Genomic DNA, 18432 nt, shown 5'->3' with positions numbered 1-18432 from the left:
CAAGTGAAATAATTAAAAGATATTATATAAAAAATACTGTATTTTCTGTTTTTTGAGAATAAAAAACAAGAAACAATTTTTTGATTGTTAAATGTGTTTTTTTTTTTGTTTTAAAGAACAAAAGATTGATCTCGAAAAAACAGAGGGATTGTTTTTTTCAAAATCAGTTTTATGATTTTTTTTAAAACAATATTTTTTTAAAGGGAACTTTTACACGTGTGGTTTATTTTTAATCATCCTCCATATTTTTTTTTAAAAATCTTTATAAAAAAAAAATAATTAAGATATTATCCCAACATTTTCAAAAGAATTTCTTAAAAAGCATTATTTTCAATCAAAAAGTTATCAAATGCTTTTTTTAGAGTAGAAAATAATTCCCAAATAGGTTCTAGGTTTTTTTTTTTTTTTTGGTTCATCTTCTAATTTTTTGAGCAGCCAAATGGGGGTATGTGGTTATTTTGTTGTCTGGATAGAACTGGATTTTGAGCAGCCATTCCAAATGGGAAGTAGTAATAGAAGAAAAAAGTTAGAGAAAAATGGTTTTGGTCATCTTTGAATACCATGGAAAAAGGGGAAGGAAACTGTAAGAGTTTTTTTTTTTTTAATGGAAAATTTGATGGAAAATACGAGGGAAAGGAAAGAAAATTGAGATGAAATATGGAAAAAAAAGGTTACAAGGAAAATGAAAAATAGATTTCAAGTTTATAAATTATTTTTATATATATTTTTAAACTCATTTAACTTATTGTCCTTTTTCATGTAAACATTAAGTAATTTGAAAATACATAAAATTTTAACTAATTTTATTTATTTTTTGCTTTTTTTTTTAAATTTTCATGGTATGTCAAATATGAGATAATTATTTTCCTTGTCATTTTTTTTTCATTCTTTAATGCTTTTCAAGAACGAAACATAAGAAAAAGGTTTTTTATTTTTTTATTTTTTATTTGTTTTTCCTTACTATTTTCTTTCCGAGAACCAAATTTAGCCTAAACAAATGTCTAACTCCATTTTAGATCACATTTCAAACCTTGTATTCTTATGGTTTTTGAGTTGCTAACCCTTAGATTTTGGATAGAAAATGTAAGGATAAAGGTAAAGGAAAGGGAAGAAATTGTGTGAGCTCAATAAAACTTTTCTTCAATTTAATTTTAACATAAAGAACAAAGAAAGAATTTGAAGTTTTTTTTTAATAATGTTTATTATATTTTGTTTTTCTTTGTGTTTTCCATCATTAAGCATATGCATATGAGAGAGTTTCAAATTATTTGATACCATGTCTTTTGTTTCTTTTTTTTTTTTGGCCTTTTTGACACCTAAGCAACGTGTTATGGTTTTAGGATATCGGGTGTTTATTTATGAAATTTAGAGCTTTGAACTTCTTAAGATTTGTTGATGTATCATGAGAAATGGATTGAAATGAGAGCATTATGTTGATTAAATAATGGAAAAGGAAATTCATTTTATACCTATAACTTAAGTTGGAATTAGACTATGTTACATGGATTTCGGTTGAGTGTTGGGTTTGAGTGAGTATCTAGGTATTTGATCCTTTACATCTTAAATCTTAAATTTTGGGAATGGGAACTCAACTGAAATGGTCTTGAATATGAAATAATTAAGAAATGAAGTAAATAATTACATGTCCTTGATAAAACCAATATTCTCTATCTTTTCTTTCTTATCCTTACTTTTTAAAAAGAACAAAAAAATGAAAATAGTGAATATTAGAAGTAAAATAAATATATCTAAAAATGAACTCCACATCTACACCCTCGTCTTTCTTATATTGTATTAACATAGGTGCATTAGGTGAAATTAAAGGGCTTGGATATCACACGAATTGGAAAAACACCCTTAGGTAGACTTAGATTATACCTAAAGAGTATGTATTTGAACTCTATAAAATGTAAATAGTAAAGTAAGATGTTGTCAATGGATGAAAACCAAGGTAAAGTTGAACTAACTTGGATTTTAACTTAACTTTGACCCTTATAGATGTTTTGCTTATTATTACTATTGTTTTTTTTAGCTCTTTGTTATCTAAATCACTCATTTCCTTGACCAAGATTTCTCAATCAATCTTTCTCTTGTCTCAAGCTCTCATTAAGAGGTTCATTAATATTTCTTCATTTTAGTTTTTAATTGAAAAAGGCATCTATTCCACATAACTACTTTTCTTATTCATTCATAGTTTTACGATGATAAAACTTCATTTGGATGCTAACTTCTTGTTATTTGGTGACAAATTATGTATCATGCTAAGTTTAAGTTATATATGAAGTGTACTTTCTTTAGAAATTTGAAGGAGATCCTCCATATGAGTTCTATTTGCGTTTTGCAGGGGTTCTTAAATTGGATTTGTATAGTTGACAAATTGTTAGTTTCAAAATAGGGATATTCATTTAATATATTAGGAATTGCCTCATTAATTCTTCCTTATTTGGATGAAGCATTTTAGTACTTGGTGAATAATAAGCAACAATAGATGTTGATTGGCTTTAAGAAACATTGATAATCTTAGTGGGCTTAGGAAACATTAATGATCTTTATTTTTCTTTATTATGTTGGTAGTTATGGTCTTATTTTTAAAATTTATTCTAAAAATGATAGAATGCTAACCCTTTTTATTTTATATTTTCATAATTTAGGTTTGCTTTTTGTGGTTAGAGAGTCTTATGGCATGAGTGGAGTCGGAAAAGGTATGTGGTTTACATATTTGATTTTAATGTGGATTCACTTGAAGCTTGATTTTGACGTTGTAATTAAGCATGCCCAAGTGTAAAAAATTGCCAAGCACATGCCTTTGCATAATGGTTTAATCCGTTATTTTTTTCCTTTTAGATATGACATTTCATGACTATGGTGTTTTGTATAGACCTTAAAATGAATTATGTGTTAAGCAATGAGTTATTTGGTTAACCCACCACCTCCAAAAATAGGGGAAAAAAAAAAGAGAAATCCTTTGTGGACCCCGTATTTTGGCTCGTGTGTTTCCACTCGATGGCGAGCTCGATTTTTATTTGAAAATGATTTTTATTTATTAAAAAGAAATGACTTGGAGTCGCCATTTATTTTTGTTTTATTTTTTTAAAAGGGTAAACAAAATAAGAAAGAAAACCCTAAGTGTGACTCCTTATTTTGGAAAAGATGGTCTGTGAAAAATCGAATCGGGCTCGGGGGTCAGGTTACTTATCGAAAAGGTACGGTAAAGACCGTAGCACCCCTCTAAGTCCCTAAAGTCGGGTCTCTACTAATAAAATGAAGCTGACGTGGTGATCAATAGGAAAATCAATGGATACTCAAATCGATCATGCACATATGAGAATCAAAATATGCATAGAGAATGAACAGAATGGGAGTGGATGTGTACCTGGAACACGAACGAGCGATACACTATCATAAAAATAGAGTCGGTGTATAATAAAGAGCACAAAACATGTCACATGCATTACCAAACAAAGATTAAGCTATTCGAGGGAAGATTGAAATTTATTTGAGGATTGGAGTCTTAGAGATTATTTAAAAATCGAATTTTTAGGAATTAAATATAAGAATAAGAATTTTAGAAATTAAATTAGAAAGAAATTGGGATTTTGAGATTTGTTCGAGAATTGGAGATTTGCAAATTAAATTTAAGAACTGGAATTTCGGAAATTAAGTTTGAAAGAAATTGGAGCTTTGGAAATTATTTGGGAGTTTGGGAGTCAAATTTGGAAAGAAATCAGAATTGAAAATTATTTGAGAAGTAGAAATATTGAAAATCGAATTATAAAAATTGGAAATCTAGGAAATCATTCATAGGTAGAATTTGAATAAAATGATAATAATAATGATAATAATAAGTAAGTAACGGAATAAATGTGAGAATTATAATATTGGGAATTGAAAATTAAGTTCGGGAATTGGAAAATTGGAATTTCAGATAATTAAATTTGAAAATCGAAATTTTGAAGAATTATTTAAAGGTGAAATTTTAAGTAAATGAATAAGTGAGTGGAATAATAATAATAGCGATAATAATCGTTAAACAAGTGAATGTGAATAGTGAAATTCTTGAGATAGGGAATTAGATTTGGAAGTAATAACGAAGATAATACTTAAACGAATGAACGTGAATAGTGAAATTTTTTTGAGATTGAAAATTAAATTCAGAAAACAGGTTTTTGAATAATAGGACTTTGACGATTGAGATTTTTAAAAGAGATAAGCAGATGAATATGGAATAACGTTAATAATTAATCAATAATGATATTTAAAAGAATGAAAGCGAATAATGGGACTTTTGAGATCAAAAATTAAATTCGGAAGTTGGAGTTTTGAAGGATTAGACTCTAATGGTTGAGATTTTTGAAAGGAATAAATAGATAAGTAGGGAATAACGTCAATAATTAATAAAAAATGATATTTAAATGAACGAAAGTGAGTAATGGGATTTTTGAGATTGAAAATTAAATTTAAAAGTCAGATTTTTGAAGAATTAGACTTTAATAATTGAGATTTTTAAAAGAAATAAATAGATAAATATGGAATAACGTTAATAATTAATCAAAAATGATACTTAAGTGAATGAAAGCGAGTAGTGGGATTTTTGAGATTGAAAATTAAATTTGAAAGTCGGACCTTTGAAAGATTGAACTTCAATGATTGAGATATTTCAAAAGAAATAAATAAATAAATATGGAATAATGTTACTAATTAATCAAAAATGATATTTGAACGGATGAAAGTGAATAGTGGGATTTTTGAGATTGAAAATTAAATTTGAAAGTCAGATTTTTTGAAGAATTAGACTTTAATGATTGAGATTTTTAAAAGAAATAAATAGATAAATATGGAATAACGTTAATAATTAATAAAAAATGATACTTAAGTGAATGAAAGCGAGTAGTGGGATTTTTGAGATTGTAAATTAAATTTGGAAGTCGGGTTTTTGAAAAATTGCTTAAAGACATAAGTTTTGAAAATAAGATTTAAAATTTGGAATGTAGAAAATTCATTGAGACCAACATAAACTAATTATATAAAAATTTTCATATATGATGATTAGACATAACTAAAGAAGAGAAGATAAAATATAAATTATTTTAAGTTTCAAAAATGATATTCAATCCTAATAATTTGTCTTTTAGTTGTGTTTAAGTTGAGTTAAAAATGGGTAAAAATAAAATAAGATAAAAATAAAAATGAATAAATAAATTAATAAATTATGAAAATTAGAAGCTTGAAAATTACTTAGAATTGAAGCAGCCAAATAGGCTAACTCAATATGGGTATGGGCCATAAGGGTGATTGGCATGAGGAGCATGAGGCCCTTCATCAGCAAATTTGGGCCTTGGCTCCAATTCAAGCCCATATCCGTCATCATGGGCAAGCCCAAGACTTTAAACTCCATCATGACCCACTTCTCCATATCCGTCATCATGGGCAAGCCCAAGACTTTAAACTCCATCACGACCCACTTCTCCACTTGGGCATCATCCCCCAGAGGAGGTTTCTACAGTCGGCGGGACGAAAGGCGAGGTGGTCGCTGAGGTGGAAGGTCACAAGGCTCTCTGGGCCTCTGACACGGGCGCCGCCGATGAAGATGGCGGGGACGATGTGGCGGTGGAGGTGGCGGACCTCTCATCATCTGAGAGGGCGGCGCCAATGGCCGACCCCCCATACTGTGGTGGGGGAACTTGGAAGTGGGGCTACAGTACTCCTCCAGGCTGAGCAACGAACTGAGAAGGCACGGGAGGCGGTGGGCCATGGGCAATCGGGGAGGTACCTGCCCGGGGTATCCAAGCGTCTGTCCAGGAGGCCGAGTTACCGGTGCGGCCGGGTGAGTCATGGGTGGTATAGATAACTGGGGCATCAACGGGTGCGAGATCCGGGGCTGCATCACGCCTAGCGCAAGGCCACCAACACCACGAATGGGTCCAACGAGGCCAAACTATGCTTGAATGAGGAGAGCGGTGGGGATTCCATGACCGACAGTGGCGGTTTGATGGGCAGAGTGGCGATCGTGGGGGTTGTCTGAGAGGGCGTAGAGGGATGGAGATGCAACCCTTGGTGCGTCAACGGCGGAGGAGCTCGTAGGAGGCGCTAGGTGAACTTTCGCCCATTGAAGAAGAAGAGGAACGTGGGGGAGGTAAGAGAGAGCATGGGTGATGATGGGTATTTACGTGGAAGTTATAGGGGGTGGCCATGCACGGGGTTTGAAAAGAATGGAGCTAAATCAAATATCAACCAACCAAATAAAAGGAAAGAATGGATGCGTTAAAACACCCTCAGAGCATCTTAGAGGTCAGAACCATCATGTGGTCCCCTATGCCTACTCCCCATCAACCGTTCATGCCGGGAACTCAAGCGCAAACTAAGCAAAAAAAATAGCGAAAGAAAAATAGGAAACGAGAAGATGGCCGTACCTGAACTTTCTGGGTGAAGATGGTCCTAGCTTCTTCTTCCCTCGCCTGATCCTCCAGAGTGCTCCCCTTCTCCATTCACCACCTACCCTCCTCTGAAAACCTCCTATCTCAGCTATACCCACTCCCCTGTTTCCCGATCAACTAGCATGGCCTCCTTCAACCACTCGCATGGCCAGCCATGCCCTGGGTCACCTGTCCATACGGCTTGTTTCTCGGCATGAGGAGCGCCCCTTTGCCTAAAAAAAAAAAATGCCAAGAAAAGGAAGCCAATAACCCTCTTCCGGGCCCTTACCAAAAGGGGTCTACATCCTCATAGGACAAAAATGTCCATTTTCTTTTATTTCCTTCCAACACACATGTAAAGAATGGGAACCTAGAAAACTTCTCACATCTCATTCCTAAACCCTAAAAAATTTCTCCCTCATTTTCAAACCCTAGAAAACTTCTCACCTCTTACTCACTCTCTTTGTAGGAAACTACCTACTTCTCATTATCTTTCTTGATTTATATATATATATATATATATGAAGTTATGTTATGCTATCTCTCATAGCAACAAACAAAAAAGTACATTAAAGAGTGATAAGCCAAAGAGGTTTAAAGTGATGTTCAGTAAATAAAATTCCCAATTATTAATAAAAAAGAGGAAAGTGAATCTATTGAGCCGATGAGTGTAGTCTTCGTTTTTTAAATTTTTGAAAATTTTTAGAGATATTATAGTGTGAGTGTTTAGCTAGGTTGGCAATTCCGGACAAAATTCCTAAATGTCCCCTAACTCGGCTTTCCAATTCCTATTTGGACTACTTGACTTTGAAGTCTAAAACTTTGCTAAGAGGCCAAAGTATGTAGTCGAGTGTGTGGTGATTAGATGTGAATCAACCCGGTTTTTAATCTTTAAATGTGTTAGAAAGTTGGGAAAAATGGTTTTTGGTGCAAGACTTTCATTCCCCTATTTCTGGATCGATCCAGGTGCATGGGTGAATTTATCCAACTATATATATATATATATATATATTTTATCAAATCTCAGTCATTAGATTAAGGGTTTCTTTTTACACTTTAAAAAACAATCTTCTCTCATTTTTGTGGGGGGTGACTGCAGAAAACATGGAGAGAGCAGCCACACTCCTTGTGTTATTCATTTTCTCATTTTGTTTTCCTAATTTGGGGTTTTTTTATTGCAAAGAAAATCCACTTCTTTTAATGTTTTTCAAACAAGTTTTTAATGGATTTTCTTGAGTAATAAATGGGTTAATTCATTCCTTTATTCACATCTCAATCTCTCATTCTATTTGGGTTTGGGTACATACCCATTTTCTTCTTATGAGGATTCAAGAAGAGGTCGAGATTGAGTTTGGTGTGGACTCCAAGTGTGCTCCGAAAGAATAAGGGAGAAGCTGAAAATGAAGGTACTAGTCAAGTAGTCTGGGAAGGATTGGTTTGTTAGAGTTAGGTAAAACCTTGTACTCAGTTTTTATTCTTCATAGTGGACAATCGGTGATAGGCCCGTGGTTTTTGATCTCTTCGAAGGTTTTACACGTTAAAAATCTAGTGTTCATTGTCTCTTTCTCTCACTCTACATTTTGATTTATTTTTTAGGTGTGTTGAAGTAGTTGCATGTGTTTTGCATTGATCAATATTCGGGAGAGTGTTGATGCATACATTCTTGCTTGTGGATGTTATGTTTTGTTGAAAAGTTGTTGGAAGAAAAGTTTTTTGACATTAAGATAGTCTAAGGTTAGGTAATATTTGTTGGGAGAATTTTTAAATTGTTATACAACACCTATTCACCCCCCTTCTAGGTGTAGTCCATTATTGAGATTCACATTTTCATATAGACTAGTGTTTGACTATGGTTAGATTTGTTAATTGATGTTTTTAAAAATTTGGGAAGTATTGAAGTGTGTTAGAAAGCAAATATCCTAATTACCAACCAAAGAAGAAAGTGAATCTATTGTGTTCGTGAGTGTAGTATTTGTTTTATAAATTTTTGGAAATTTTAGGGATGATTACAATAGTGTTTGACTAGGGTTAAGTTTGTTACTTGATGTTTTTAAAATTTTGAGAAGTATTGAACTGTGTTCAAAATAATAAATTGCATATTTATAATATTTTTTTATAGTTCTCTATTATTGTCAATTGTGCATTTGAAGTAAATTATTTATATAACATTTCAATGTAGTGTCATTTAATTAGGGATAAGTTTAAGAGAGTTTATGAAATTTTAGGGATTTTCAAAATTTTTAAGGATGTTATACAATAGTGGTTGAGTAGGGTTAGGGTTTGTTACTTGATGTTTTTAAAATTTTGGAAACTATTGAAAAGTGTGACCAAAATAATATTGAAGTTACAATAGTTACAATTTTGTATTAAATCTTTAGTAACTTTATTTTGCTTAATTTATAGACTACTACTCCATTAGCATGTTTTATAGTTAAAATACCTTAAGAAGAGCACTTTCCAACAAAGGCTACATGTCTATCACACCTTGTTGTAATAGAGAATATTAAAAAGAAGCTCAATAAGCAACAATTAGAGATTTTCAAGAATTCTTGCTTTGGGCATTTTTGGCTTTGTGGGAAATTAAAATTTCAGCTCAAATTGTACACTACATGCTGTTAAATCAATGTCTTACAAAGAAGGATGATGAAATGTGGTTTTTAGTAAGGTTGAAGGGGTTAAGATTTAGGCAAGATGAGCTTGGGTTGATCACTAATTTAAGTTTTGGTCTCATTTCTCAACATAATCAAACATCATCAAGAATATGGGGTGCTTACTTTAATGGTGAAAAACAAAGTGTGCAATGATCATTTGGAAGAAGTTTTCTTTTCTTTAGGTGAGCTGAAAAATAAAAATAAAAAGAAGCAAAAGAAAAAACTAAATAATCTTAAAGATGAAGACGTGCTTAGGTAGCCTTATTGTACTTTTTCAAGCATGTTATACTTGGGAAAGAAGGAAGAAATTTAATAGACATGCAATGAGTTGATTTTGTTGATAATTTGGAAGTTTTTAATTAATATCCATGGGTATATTTTGAAATTTCAGGAAATTTCAATGATATATCAGCAAAAAATCGAATGTAGGTGAGAGTCGAAGTGAAAATGCAGGTGGAAACTTCGAACAACGGAAATTTTGAAAAAAAAAAAGGGAATATCAACAAAATATTAGTGATTAGTCAACTACCACCGATAAAATCACCAATAAAATCGTTGATGTAGTTACAAAAACTGGTGTTGTGTCAAAGAATCGGTGATATTTTGTTGAAAAATCAGATTTTTTCCAAAAGAATCGTGAAAATTTCTAATTTTTTCGATTTGCTCCATAACCTCCCTAGAAATGCTCCACTTGCGTCAAACCCTTAAAATGCTCCCTTGACCTGGTCAAACCTTAAAAATTGATTTGCACTTTGAATTGAACCCAAAACAAAATATTAACCTTGAAACTTGGTCATCATTGGGACAAATTCACTCTTGGTTGTATAATTGCACAAAAATTATCATAAAAACAAAATATTAAAAGAATATTTTCATAAATAAATTTGTTCTAATTATTTTATTTTTAAATTTTATTTAATTGATTATAAAAAAATATAAAAACTATAATTAGAATTTTATTAGCAAGTCTTTTTTATATCATGTATATGATATTTAAATATTAAAAAAGATATTATCATAATTTATTTTATATAATTGAATATATTTGAATTTAAGATTTTAATATTAAATATATTTTCAATTTTGACATATTATTATCATTGTTAAACAATATTTAATGTAGCTTAATAATGAATATATACTTATAAAATTTATATTTTTTATTGACATACATGATATTATTGTTAAATATGACCAATTATATAGTGCATATATTAATTTCTTCAGTAAACAATTTCAAAATGTCTATTATTACTTTTTCTATTTAAATATAAAAATATGAATATTAAAAAACATATATCATAATTTATTTTATATCATTGAATATATTTGAATTTATAATTTTAATATTAAATATATTTTCAATTTTGACATATTATTGTCACTGTCAAACAATATTTAATGTAGCTTAATAATGAATATATACTTATAAAATTTATATTTTTTATCGACGTACATAATATTATTGTTGACTATGACCAATTATATAGTGCAAATATTAATTTCTTTAGTAAACAATTTCAAAATGTCTATTATTACTTTTTCTATCATTTTGTAGAGTTTTCCTAATATTTCCATGAGTTTTGATCAATTTTGATCCCATCAATGTTTGTATTGAAATACCCACTGATATTTCCCGATACATCCATAAAATTGACTTATAAATATATCCATCAAAACAGATATTTTCATTCTTGCCATAGGGTAGGATTTATTATGAAAGAACACTTTTTTGGGCTACAACAAACCTTAAAGAGTTGAGTGTTAAAATACTAAGGTAAGAAGTAATAAAAATGAAATATAGCATAAGAGACATATAGTGTAGTTGAATTTTCATGTCTTCTAAGTTTGAGCATATGAGGTTATTCCTATTATTAAATGAAATATGCTAATCAGGTCTCTAAGAGTTGCCCATGAATATTAAACTGGAGTGTTACTTCCACACCAACGTTCGCTAAGCTCCAACAAATTTTTTTTGAACTCCAATGTGAGTAATTTTTATCACTTTATATTTTGATAGTGTTGTTACTTATATACTTATATATACTTATGTTTTTTTTATTACATTACTTTAACTTGAATTTAACAGTTATGTTTGTGTTTGCTACTTAAACCTACTCTAAAAGAATATCAATAAGATTATTATAAGTATTTGAATAAGTTAGAGTCATTGCATGGTGTTTCTCAAGAAGTTTTAAGCCAACCAACAACCCCATAACATGACACTACGAGTGGCCCAAAAGATGAAGATGACCCAATAGAAACTTTTGCATATGTTGTAGTTGCAATGGAAGATGAGAACAAAGAGGATCATACAATTATTTATTAATGTCATTTTTTATTTTAATTATAATACCAAAAACTTAACTACAACTAAGTCTTGGTGAACCATTTTATTTTAAGAACTTAACTATGCAATTATTTGTAAATGATAATAGTTAAGTCAAAGTAGAAAGTTTTAATTAAGAATGTAACCATGTAGGTAAATATTTCAACTTTAGATAGCTTAACCAACCATAGTTTAGTTCAAGTGAGTATGTTGATTCATAACTCAATGTTAGTTAAATTCTTTGTAAATTAATTTAAATAAGATTGTAATTGAGAACTTAAACCTAGTTAAGTTTTTTTTGTAAATGAAACCTAACTATACTTAAGTTCAAGTGAATAATCAAATTGAGAATTCTACCTCAATTAAGGTCTTCATAAGTGAAACTTAACCATAGCTAAGTCAAGGTGAATACTTTGATGAACATAACTTAAACTATCATAGGCACACATCATTTCTTTGGTTTTTTTTTTTTTTAGGTACAATGATGTATAATGAGTTGATGTTTCATTTGTTTACAATAAGTGCGGAATCTATGGATAAAGTTTATGAAACATAGAGAAAACTCAAAATCAAATTTCAATTATTTGAAAAGAGAACCAAAGGAAGTCAACACAAAGATAGATGACTTAAGACAACTTTTACTGGATGTTAGTGATATACTTATTGCATTTTATATTTTGTTGTATAAAATTATGTCTTGTATTTGTGTATTTATGTTATCATATTGTATGGTGTATATGTGATTTCATGTTAGAAGGAAAAATGAGTAATGTGCCACACATAATATAAGATTTCCAAAACTATGTATATATGGATGTGAAGACAAATAAAGAAGATATAATAACTACAAAAAAAAAAAAACATATAATAGGGATGGGAATGGTGATGATTTGAGTCTTGATCCAATTATTGATATTGTCAAACTATTTAGTATCCCTAGTCTATTGAGCAACCTTTTAGTTTATATATTTCTATAGTAGCTATTCCCCACTATATCTAAGCAAAGACATCTTACTTTTTGTAGCATCATTTCATAGACCCTTTAAAAAGAAGGAAAATGAGAAAGTAAGGATAAACACATCTCAAAACACTTTGCAGTCTTTTTCCAAAGAAGTAAGGGAGACCTTTCACAAGTGACTGAGTCTCGAGCAAGGGTAAGTTATGTTAGTGATAAGGATAATGATCTAAGTTTATCTCAAATGTGATAACGAGTTTATCTCCACTAGCTCTATCCTATATTTGAATATTTGTAATCTATGTTTAGATGTTTATCTCTTGTAACAACCTGTGTTTAGATGTTTATCTCTTGTAACAACCTTTGATTTTCTGAGTTTTTGATTTGATCCAAATGTAATTCCTCTCATATAAATATTTGTATATACTCTGTATCTGGTAAGTTTTTCCAAAACAGTTTTTGTTTCTTTCATGGTATCAGAGCATCTACAAGCTCACGCTTTACTCGATCCTATGGCTGTTTCATCTAATGCTTCGGCTACCTTTAACCTTCCAGCACAAGTTATTTCCATCAAGCTTGATAGTACTAACTTTCTTGCCTGGAGTGCCCAATTACTTCCACTTTTTCGGAGCTATGGCTTGATGGGGATTGTTGATGGTTCCAATCCCTGCCCTCCTCAATATTCTAGTGATGCCCTCTGTGACCAAGGTGTTCTTAACTCTGCCTATGTCATTTGGCAGTATAAGGATCAAACTGTGCTTGGTTGGATTGTCTCATCCATTTCTCCTTCAATTGTTTCCACTATTTATGGTCTGGAAACATCTCAGCTGGCTTGGCAAGCCCTCAATTCGCGTTTTGCTGCACCTTCCACTTCTCGAATTTCTCTCATCAAGAGAAAACTTCAGTCTGTTCAGCAAGGCTCCATGTCATGCCAAAGTTTTCTAGATGAAGTCAAATCTCTCTCAGATGAATTATCAGCAGTTGGCAAACCTGTTGAGGATTCTGACTTGATTTTATCTGTGCTCAATGGACTCAACTCCTCCTTTCATTCCTTTGTCACAACATACATGCTGCTTGCAAAGGAAAAATCCATGCCTTTTTCTGACTTTCATGCTGAGCTGCTCAACTATGATCTCATGCAACAATTTCACAATCACACCATTCAACCTGAGACTGGTTCCTATGCTCTTTACTCCCACAAAAATAGTTCTAAACCAGGACCATGTAGTCACAATATCAATCGGTCTTGCTCTTCAGGTACGTCCAAATTTCCTGGCTCAGTTCCAGTTCCATCTTCTTCACCATTCCGGCAACCTCTACCCCACTTGCCATCTTCATCTTCTCCACCTGTGTCCCATGCTTCTCGGTCTCGATCACCTTGTCAAATCTGTAAAAGAGAAAATCACCAGGCATTAGATTGTTACAACCGAATGAACTATGCCTTTCAAGGGAGGCATCCTCCAACAGAGTTGGTTGCTATGGTTGCTGAGGCCAATACCACCTACCTGAATCAGCATCAATGGTATGCTGATAGTGGTGCGAACATTCATGTTACTTCTGATGCAGCTAATTTGGCAATTTCTCAGCCTTATGAAGGCCCTAATACCGTGGGCGTAGGTAATGGGGCAGGTTTGATAATCTCACGTACTGGCACTGCTACTATTAAAACTCCTTCATCTACTCTTGCAAATTTGATGGCGATCCCCTACTTGATCCTTCCGAATATCGTCACACAGTCGGTGCCTTACAATATATAACTCTCACTCGCCCAGATATCGCTTACTCCGTGAATCAACTTTGTCAACATATGCAAGCCCCAACTACAGCTCATTGGACAGCAGCCAAGCGTGTCCTACGTTATTTGAAAAATACTTTGGACTTTGGTCTCCTTTACAAACCTGGTTCTTTCGCCATTAACGCATATTGTGACTCAGATTGGGCTGGTGACCCTGATGATAGACGTTCAACGTGTGGCTATGGCGTGTTTGTTGGTCCCAATCTTATCTCTTGGTCAGCAAAGAAACAACCAGTGGTATCTAAATCCAGCACTGAGGCTGAATATAGATGTTTGGCTCTAGTTACCGCTGAAGTATATTGGTTGCGTATGTTGTTATGTGAATTGGAAATTTCTCTTGATTTTCCTCCTGTTATCTGGTGTGATAACATTAGTGCACTTGCACTTGCATCTAATCTTATTTTTCATGCCCGTTCTAAGCATATCGAAGTGGGCTATCATTTTGTGCGTGAGAAAGTAGCACATCGAGACATCATTTTGGAGCACATTTCGACTTCTATTCAGCCTGCAGATATTTTCACCAAAGGCCATACGGCTGATAGATTTTGTTTCCTTCGTGACAAACTGGCTATCTGCGATCTTCCTACCAGTTTGCGGGAGACTGTTAGTGATAAGGATACTGATCTGAGTTTATCTCAAATGTGATAACGAGTTTATCTCCACTAGCTCTATCCTATATTTGAATATTTGTAATCTATGTTTAGATGTTTATCTCTTGTAACAACCTGTGTTTAGATGTTTATCTCTTGTAACAACCTTTGATTTTCTGAGTTTTTGATCTGATCCAAATGTAATTCCTCTCATATAAATATTTGTGTATACTCTGTATCTGGTAAGTTTTTCCAGAACAGTTTTTGTTTCTTTCAAGTTATCCTTAATTGAAACTTGTAATAGTATATTTTTGGTAAGTTCTTCACTTAACTATGATTTTTTGCTAATATGAATACAATAAGGTCTATGGTTGATATCGGTTACTTGCATGTAGACCAACAATGGTTTCAACCACTAGTTCATCATGGTGCATGACTAAAAAATAAAGGTTTGTAAATGTTCTTATTGTCTTTGCTTTTACTTATATAATGTTGACATTTGAATCAAATAGTGTAACTATCGTTTTTTGTTTATATTGTTTAGTATAATGTTTCTAGAAATAGAGAATAGATAAGCCATAAGCCTTTTCTCAAAATTTCACTACTATAGACTCCATGTTTTGGGTATGTATAATTTTTTCTTACTGTTGGTCCTCATATTATTAGATAAATTATGCTATTTTAACTATTCTTTTTCACATTTTCTTATATAAAAAAATGTTAAAGCAAGGTAGGAGAAACATATCAAGAAATGGAATCAATTCCAGATGCAAGAATATGATGTTCTTATTGACTATGCTAATGGGCGTCGTCACCTAGTTCCTTCCATTAAATAGTCTTAAGTGGACATTGTCTATATCCCTATCAATGTTTGAAGTATGCATCGACTATTAGAAGTAGTTCAACTACTCAGAGGAGAATATGTGTATGACTCATTGATAGACATTAATAATGATAATGGATTGAAGGGGGTCATCACACCTTTAGCTAGATTGCATGATGTTCCTTAACAAGAACATGAGTAAATAAACAAATACCTAAACATTCATCTTATCATTTTACCTTTATGTCTTATGCAATAATTTTTTTTATAATGATCTTAGTTTTGATTATCAGTGCTTAATGCAATTGTGATTATGAAATGTTCATAATAAAAAATGCAAAATACTTGATGCATAATCATCCATTCAACTCACTAATTGATCAGTTTGGATGAATTTTACTTGGTGTTCAAAGTTATAATTTTTTGAATGTAGTTTGATATGTTAAACCAATATTTTGAATCAAAATGAATATTTTGATTATAATATTATACATTTTGTTATTAACACTTTATGTGTTGTTGAGAGATACATAATCAAAATCCAAGTAAATAGTTTGATTTAGAAAATTTAATTCACAATTTAACCATACAAGTAAACCTATCATAATAAAATATAAGTATGGATTTTTAAGTGACAATTTAAGCATATAGGTAAACATTATAATTTTAGAGAACTTATGTAATAGTTTTTTTCAAATGAAACTTAATCAACTAAAATTTTCGAAAAGTTCTTCACTTCGGTTGAGGTACATAAATTTTCACTTTATGTATAAATTATTCATCTGTGAAGTCTTTACATATAGATTTTTCATCTTTGAAGTTTGTTGTGGAATCTGAGTAAAGTGAAAAGAAAAGATAAATGATTTTAACAAACTTATAGTTTATTCTACAACTTTATTTGATTACTTTGTCATATTTTTTGTGTTCTTTTGTTATTAAATTTCCAATTTCCAATTTTAATTTAACCTAATATTGTGATTAGTTTGCTAATTTGATTGAAGTCTTTCTAAATATTTTCTTATTACTCTTCCTAGTTTAGATTTGGTAAGTGAAAATAATTTATTAGAAGTTTCAGTTAGGTTTTCAAATCTTAAAGTATTTCATGGTAGTAGGTTTGAAAACCGATTTGATATATGTCAAGTGATTCTCATATTACTTTTTTTATCCTTTGGATTTTGAGGGTGAATTTTTTAATGCTACCTTCAAATGCCAAAGAATCTTAAAGTTTGTCATAAATTAGATTGATTAAGGTGAATATAGAAAATTAATTTTATTTTATTTTTTTGATAAAATTGAGCTTATCCAAAAATCTTCCTTGACCCCTTTAGCATGACTGTAAAGAGCTATGTGGTTGAAAGTGTTTTACAAAGCTAAATATAAGTAAACAGAGTTGAGAAAAAAAAATGATTTATTACATTTTATTCCATGCAACGAGCATTGGCTATCATTCAAACCTTACCCCACATTTCCTTGTTTATTTATTTTATTTACTCTTCAATCTTTGAATCATTTGCACCTAAAATTTTGTGATACAGTTTCTACATACATCAACCTCCACTTCTTAACTTTCCATTTCATTTATAGAATTATTAATTGTATCTTTCCATTTCATTTATCGAATTATTAATTGTAGAACCTAGGCACTATCAACTCTCCTAAAAGCAATTGCTATCAGGAAATGAACATGCCCTAACCTTACCCAAGGGTCCACGATATTATAACAAAAGGGAGTTGATGGACGCGACCAATCCTCTGATTTGGCAACAATTTTCTCTCTTCCTAGGGGCACCCTTAGGGTTCGAACCCGTGACCTCGACTTTGATATCACTTGTAAGACCTTAGACACTACCAACTCTCCCAAAAGCAATTGTTGTTAGGAAATACGCATACCCTAACCTTATAGTGCATTCACCTAAGCACTCACGACATTTGAACACAAAGGAAGTTGATGGACGTGGCCAATCCTCCGATCTGCCAACATTAACCTACATTCTTATATTAGACACTCTATTTGTTGGAATTAAGAATCTTACACATCTAGAATATCAATACATATTGAGCAGCAAGGAATTTAAGCTATCCTTAGTTTACAGAAAGTACTAAAGAAAGAAAAAAAATGTTAAGGAAAATAATTTTTCCATGTTTGGTTTCAATATAAAAATTAAGAATGAAAATAAAATATAATTGAAATTAGTTAGAAATTTATACATCTTTAAATTATTTAATCTTTACATAAAAGAGGAAAAAATAAGTTAAATGAGTTTGAAGTAGTATATAAAATCATTTATTAATTTTAAATCTATTTTTTTTTCTTTCATTTTTTCTTTCCTTCTATTTTTTCTCTCTATTTTCTTTCACTCACATTTTCCCTCATATTTTTTAGGACCCAAATATAGCCTTAAAGTTCACTATTACTTGAAATGTAACCCTAGTCATAAATCTCAAATTTAAAAGTTTAAATAAATTAATCAAGATATATTTTATTAATAAACTAAAATGGTTTCCTATTTACTTAATTTACCACATCTAGAAAAATAAAAATAAATAAAAGAAAATTGTAGGCCTTTGATAAATCAAGTTGTTAAGGATTGAATGATGGAAGTCTTTTCAACAATATGCCAACATGGCATGCACTTATATAATTAAATTAATCAATATTTCTTTGAATTCATTTTTAAGTATGATTAGTGATTTATCATAAAAAAAATAAAAAATAAAAAAATGAAAGAAGAAAGATGTAGATGTCATGAAGAGATTTTTTTAGTAGGAATATTCTTTGTGTGTTTGTCTAGCTTCTACATTTAACAATAGATAAACTAGAATCAAAAGTAATTACTACTATGATAGTTTAATTTTATATTTAAAAAATGTATTTT

At 31.2% G+C, this 18432-nt stretch overlaps 1 protein-coding gene across 1 annotated transcript; it reads left to right on the top strand.

Moving 5' to 3' along the window:
- Positions 1-12860: 12860 nt before the first annotated feature.
- LOC104877828 (retrovirus-related Pol polyprotein from transposon RE1) lies at positions 12861-14105 on the top strand. Its single transcript, XM_010646945.1, has one exon. The coding sequence runs from the start codon at positions 12861-12863 to the stop codon at positions 14103-14105; it is 1245 nt and encodes a 414-aa protein (XP_010645247.1).
- Positions 14106-18432: the final 4327 nt, after the last annotated feature.

This window comes from Vitis vinifera, chromosome 7 (genome assembly GCF_030704535.1).
Source record: "Vitis vinifera cultivar Pinot Noir 40024 chromosome 7, ASM3070453v1".
NCBI classification, from domain to species: Eukaryota; Viridiplantae; Streptophyta; class Magnoliopsida; order Vitales; family Vitaceae; genus Vitis; species Vitis vinifera.
Note: the sequence above shows the minus strand (reverse complement) of the source record. Positions and strands in the feature narration are given on the sequence as shown.

Coding starts and splice junctions, on each gene's coding strand:
- LOC104877828 (XM_010646945.1), top strand. CDS start 12,861: ATGGCTGTTTCATCTAATGCTTCGGCTACCTTTAACCTTCCAGCACAA.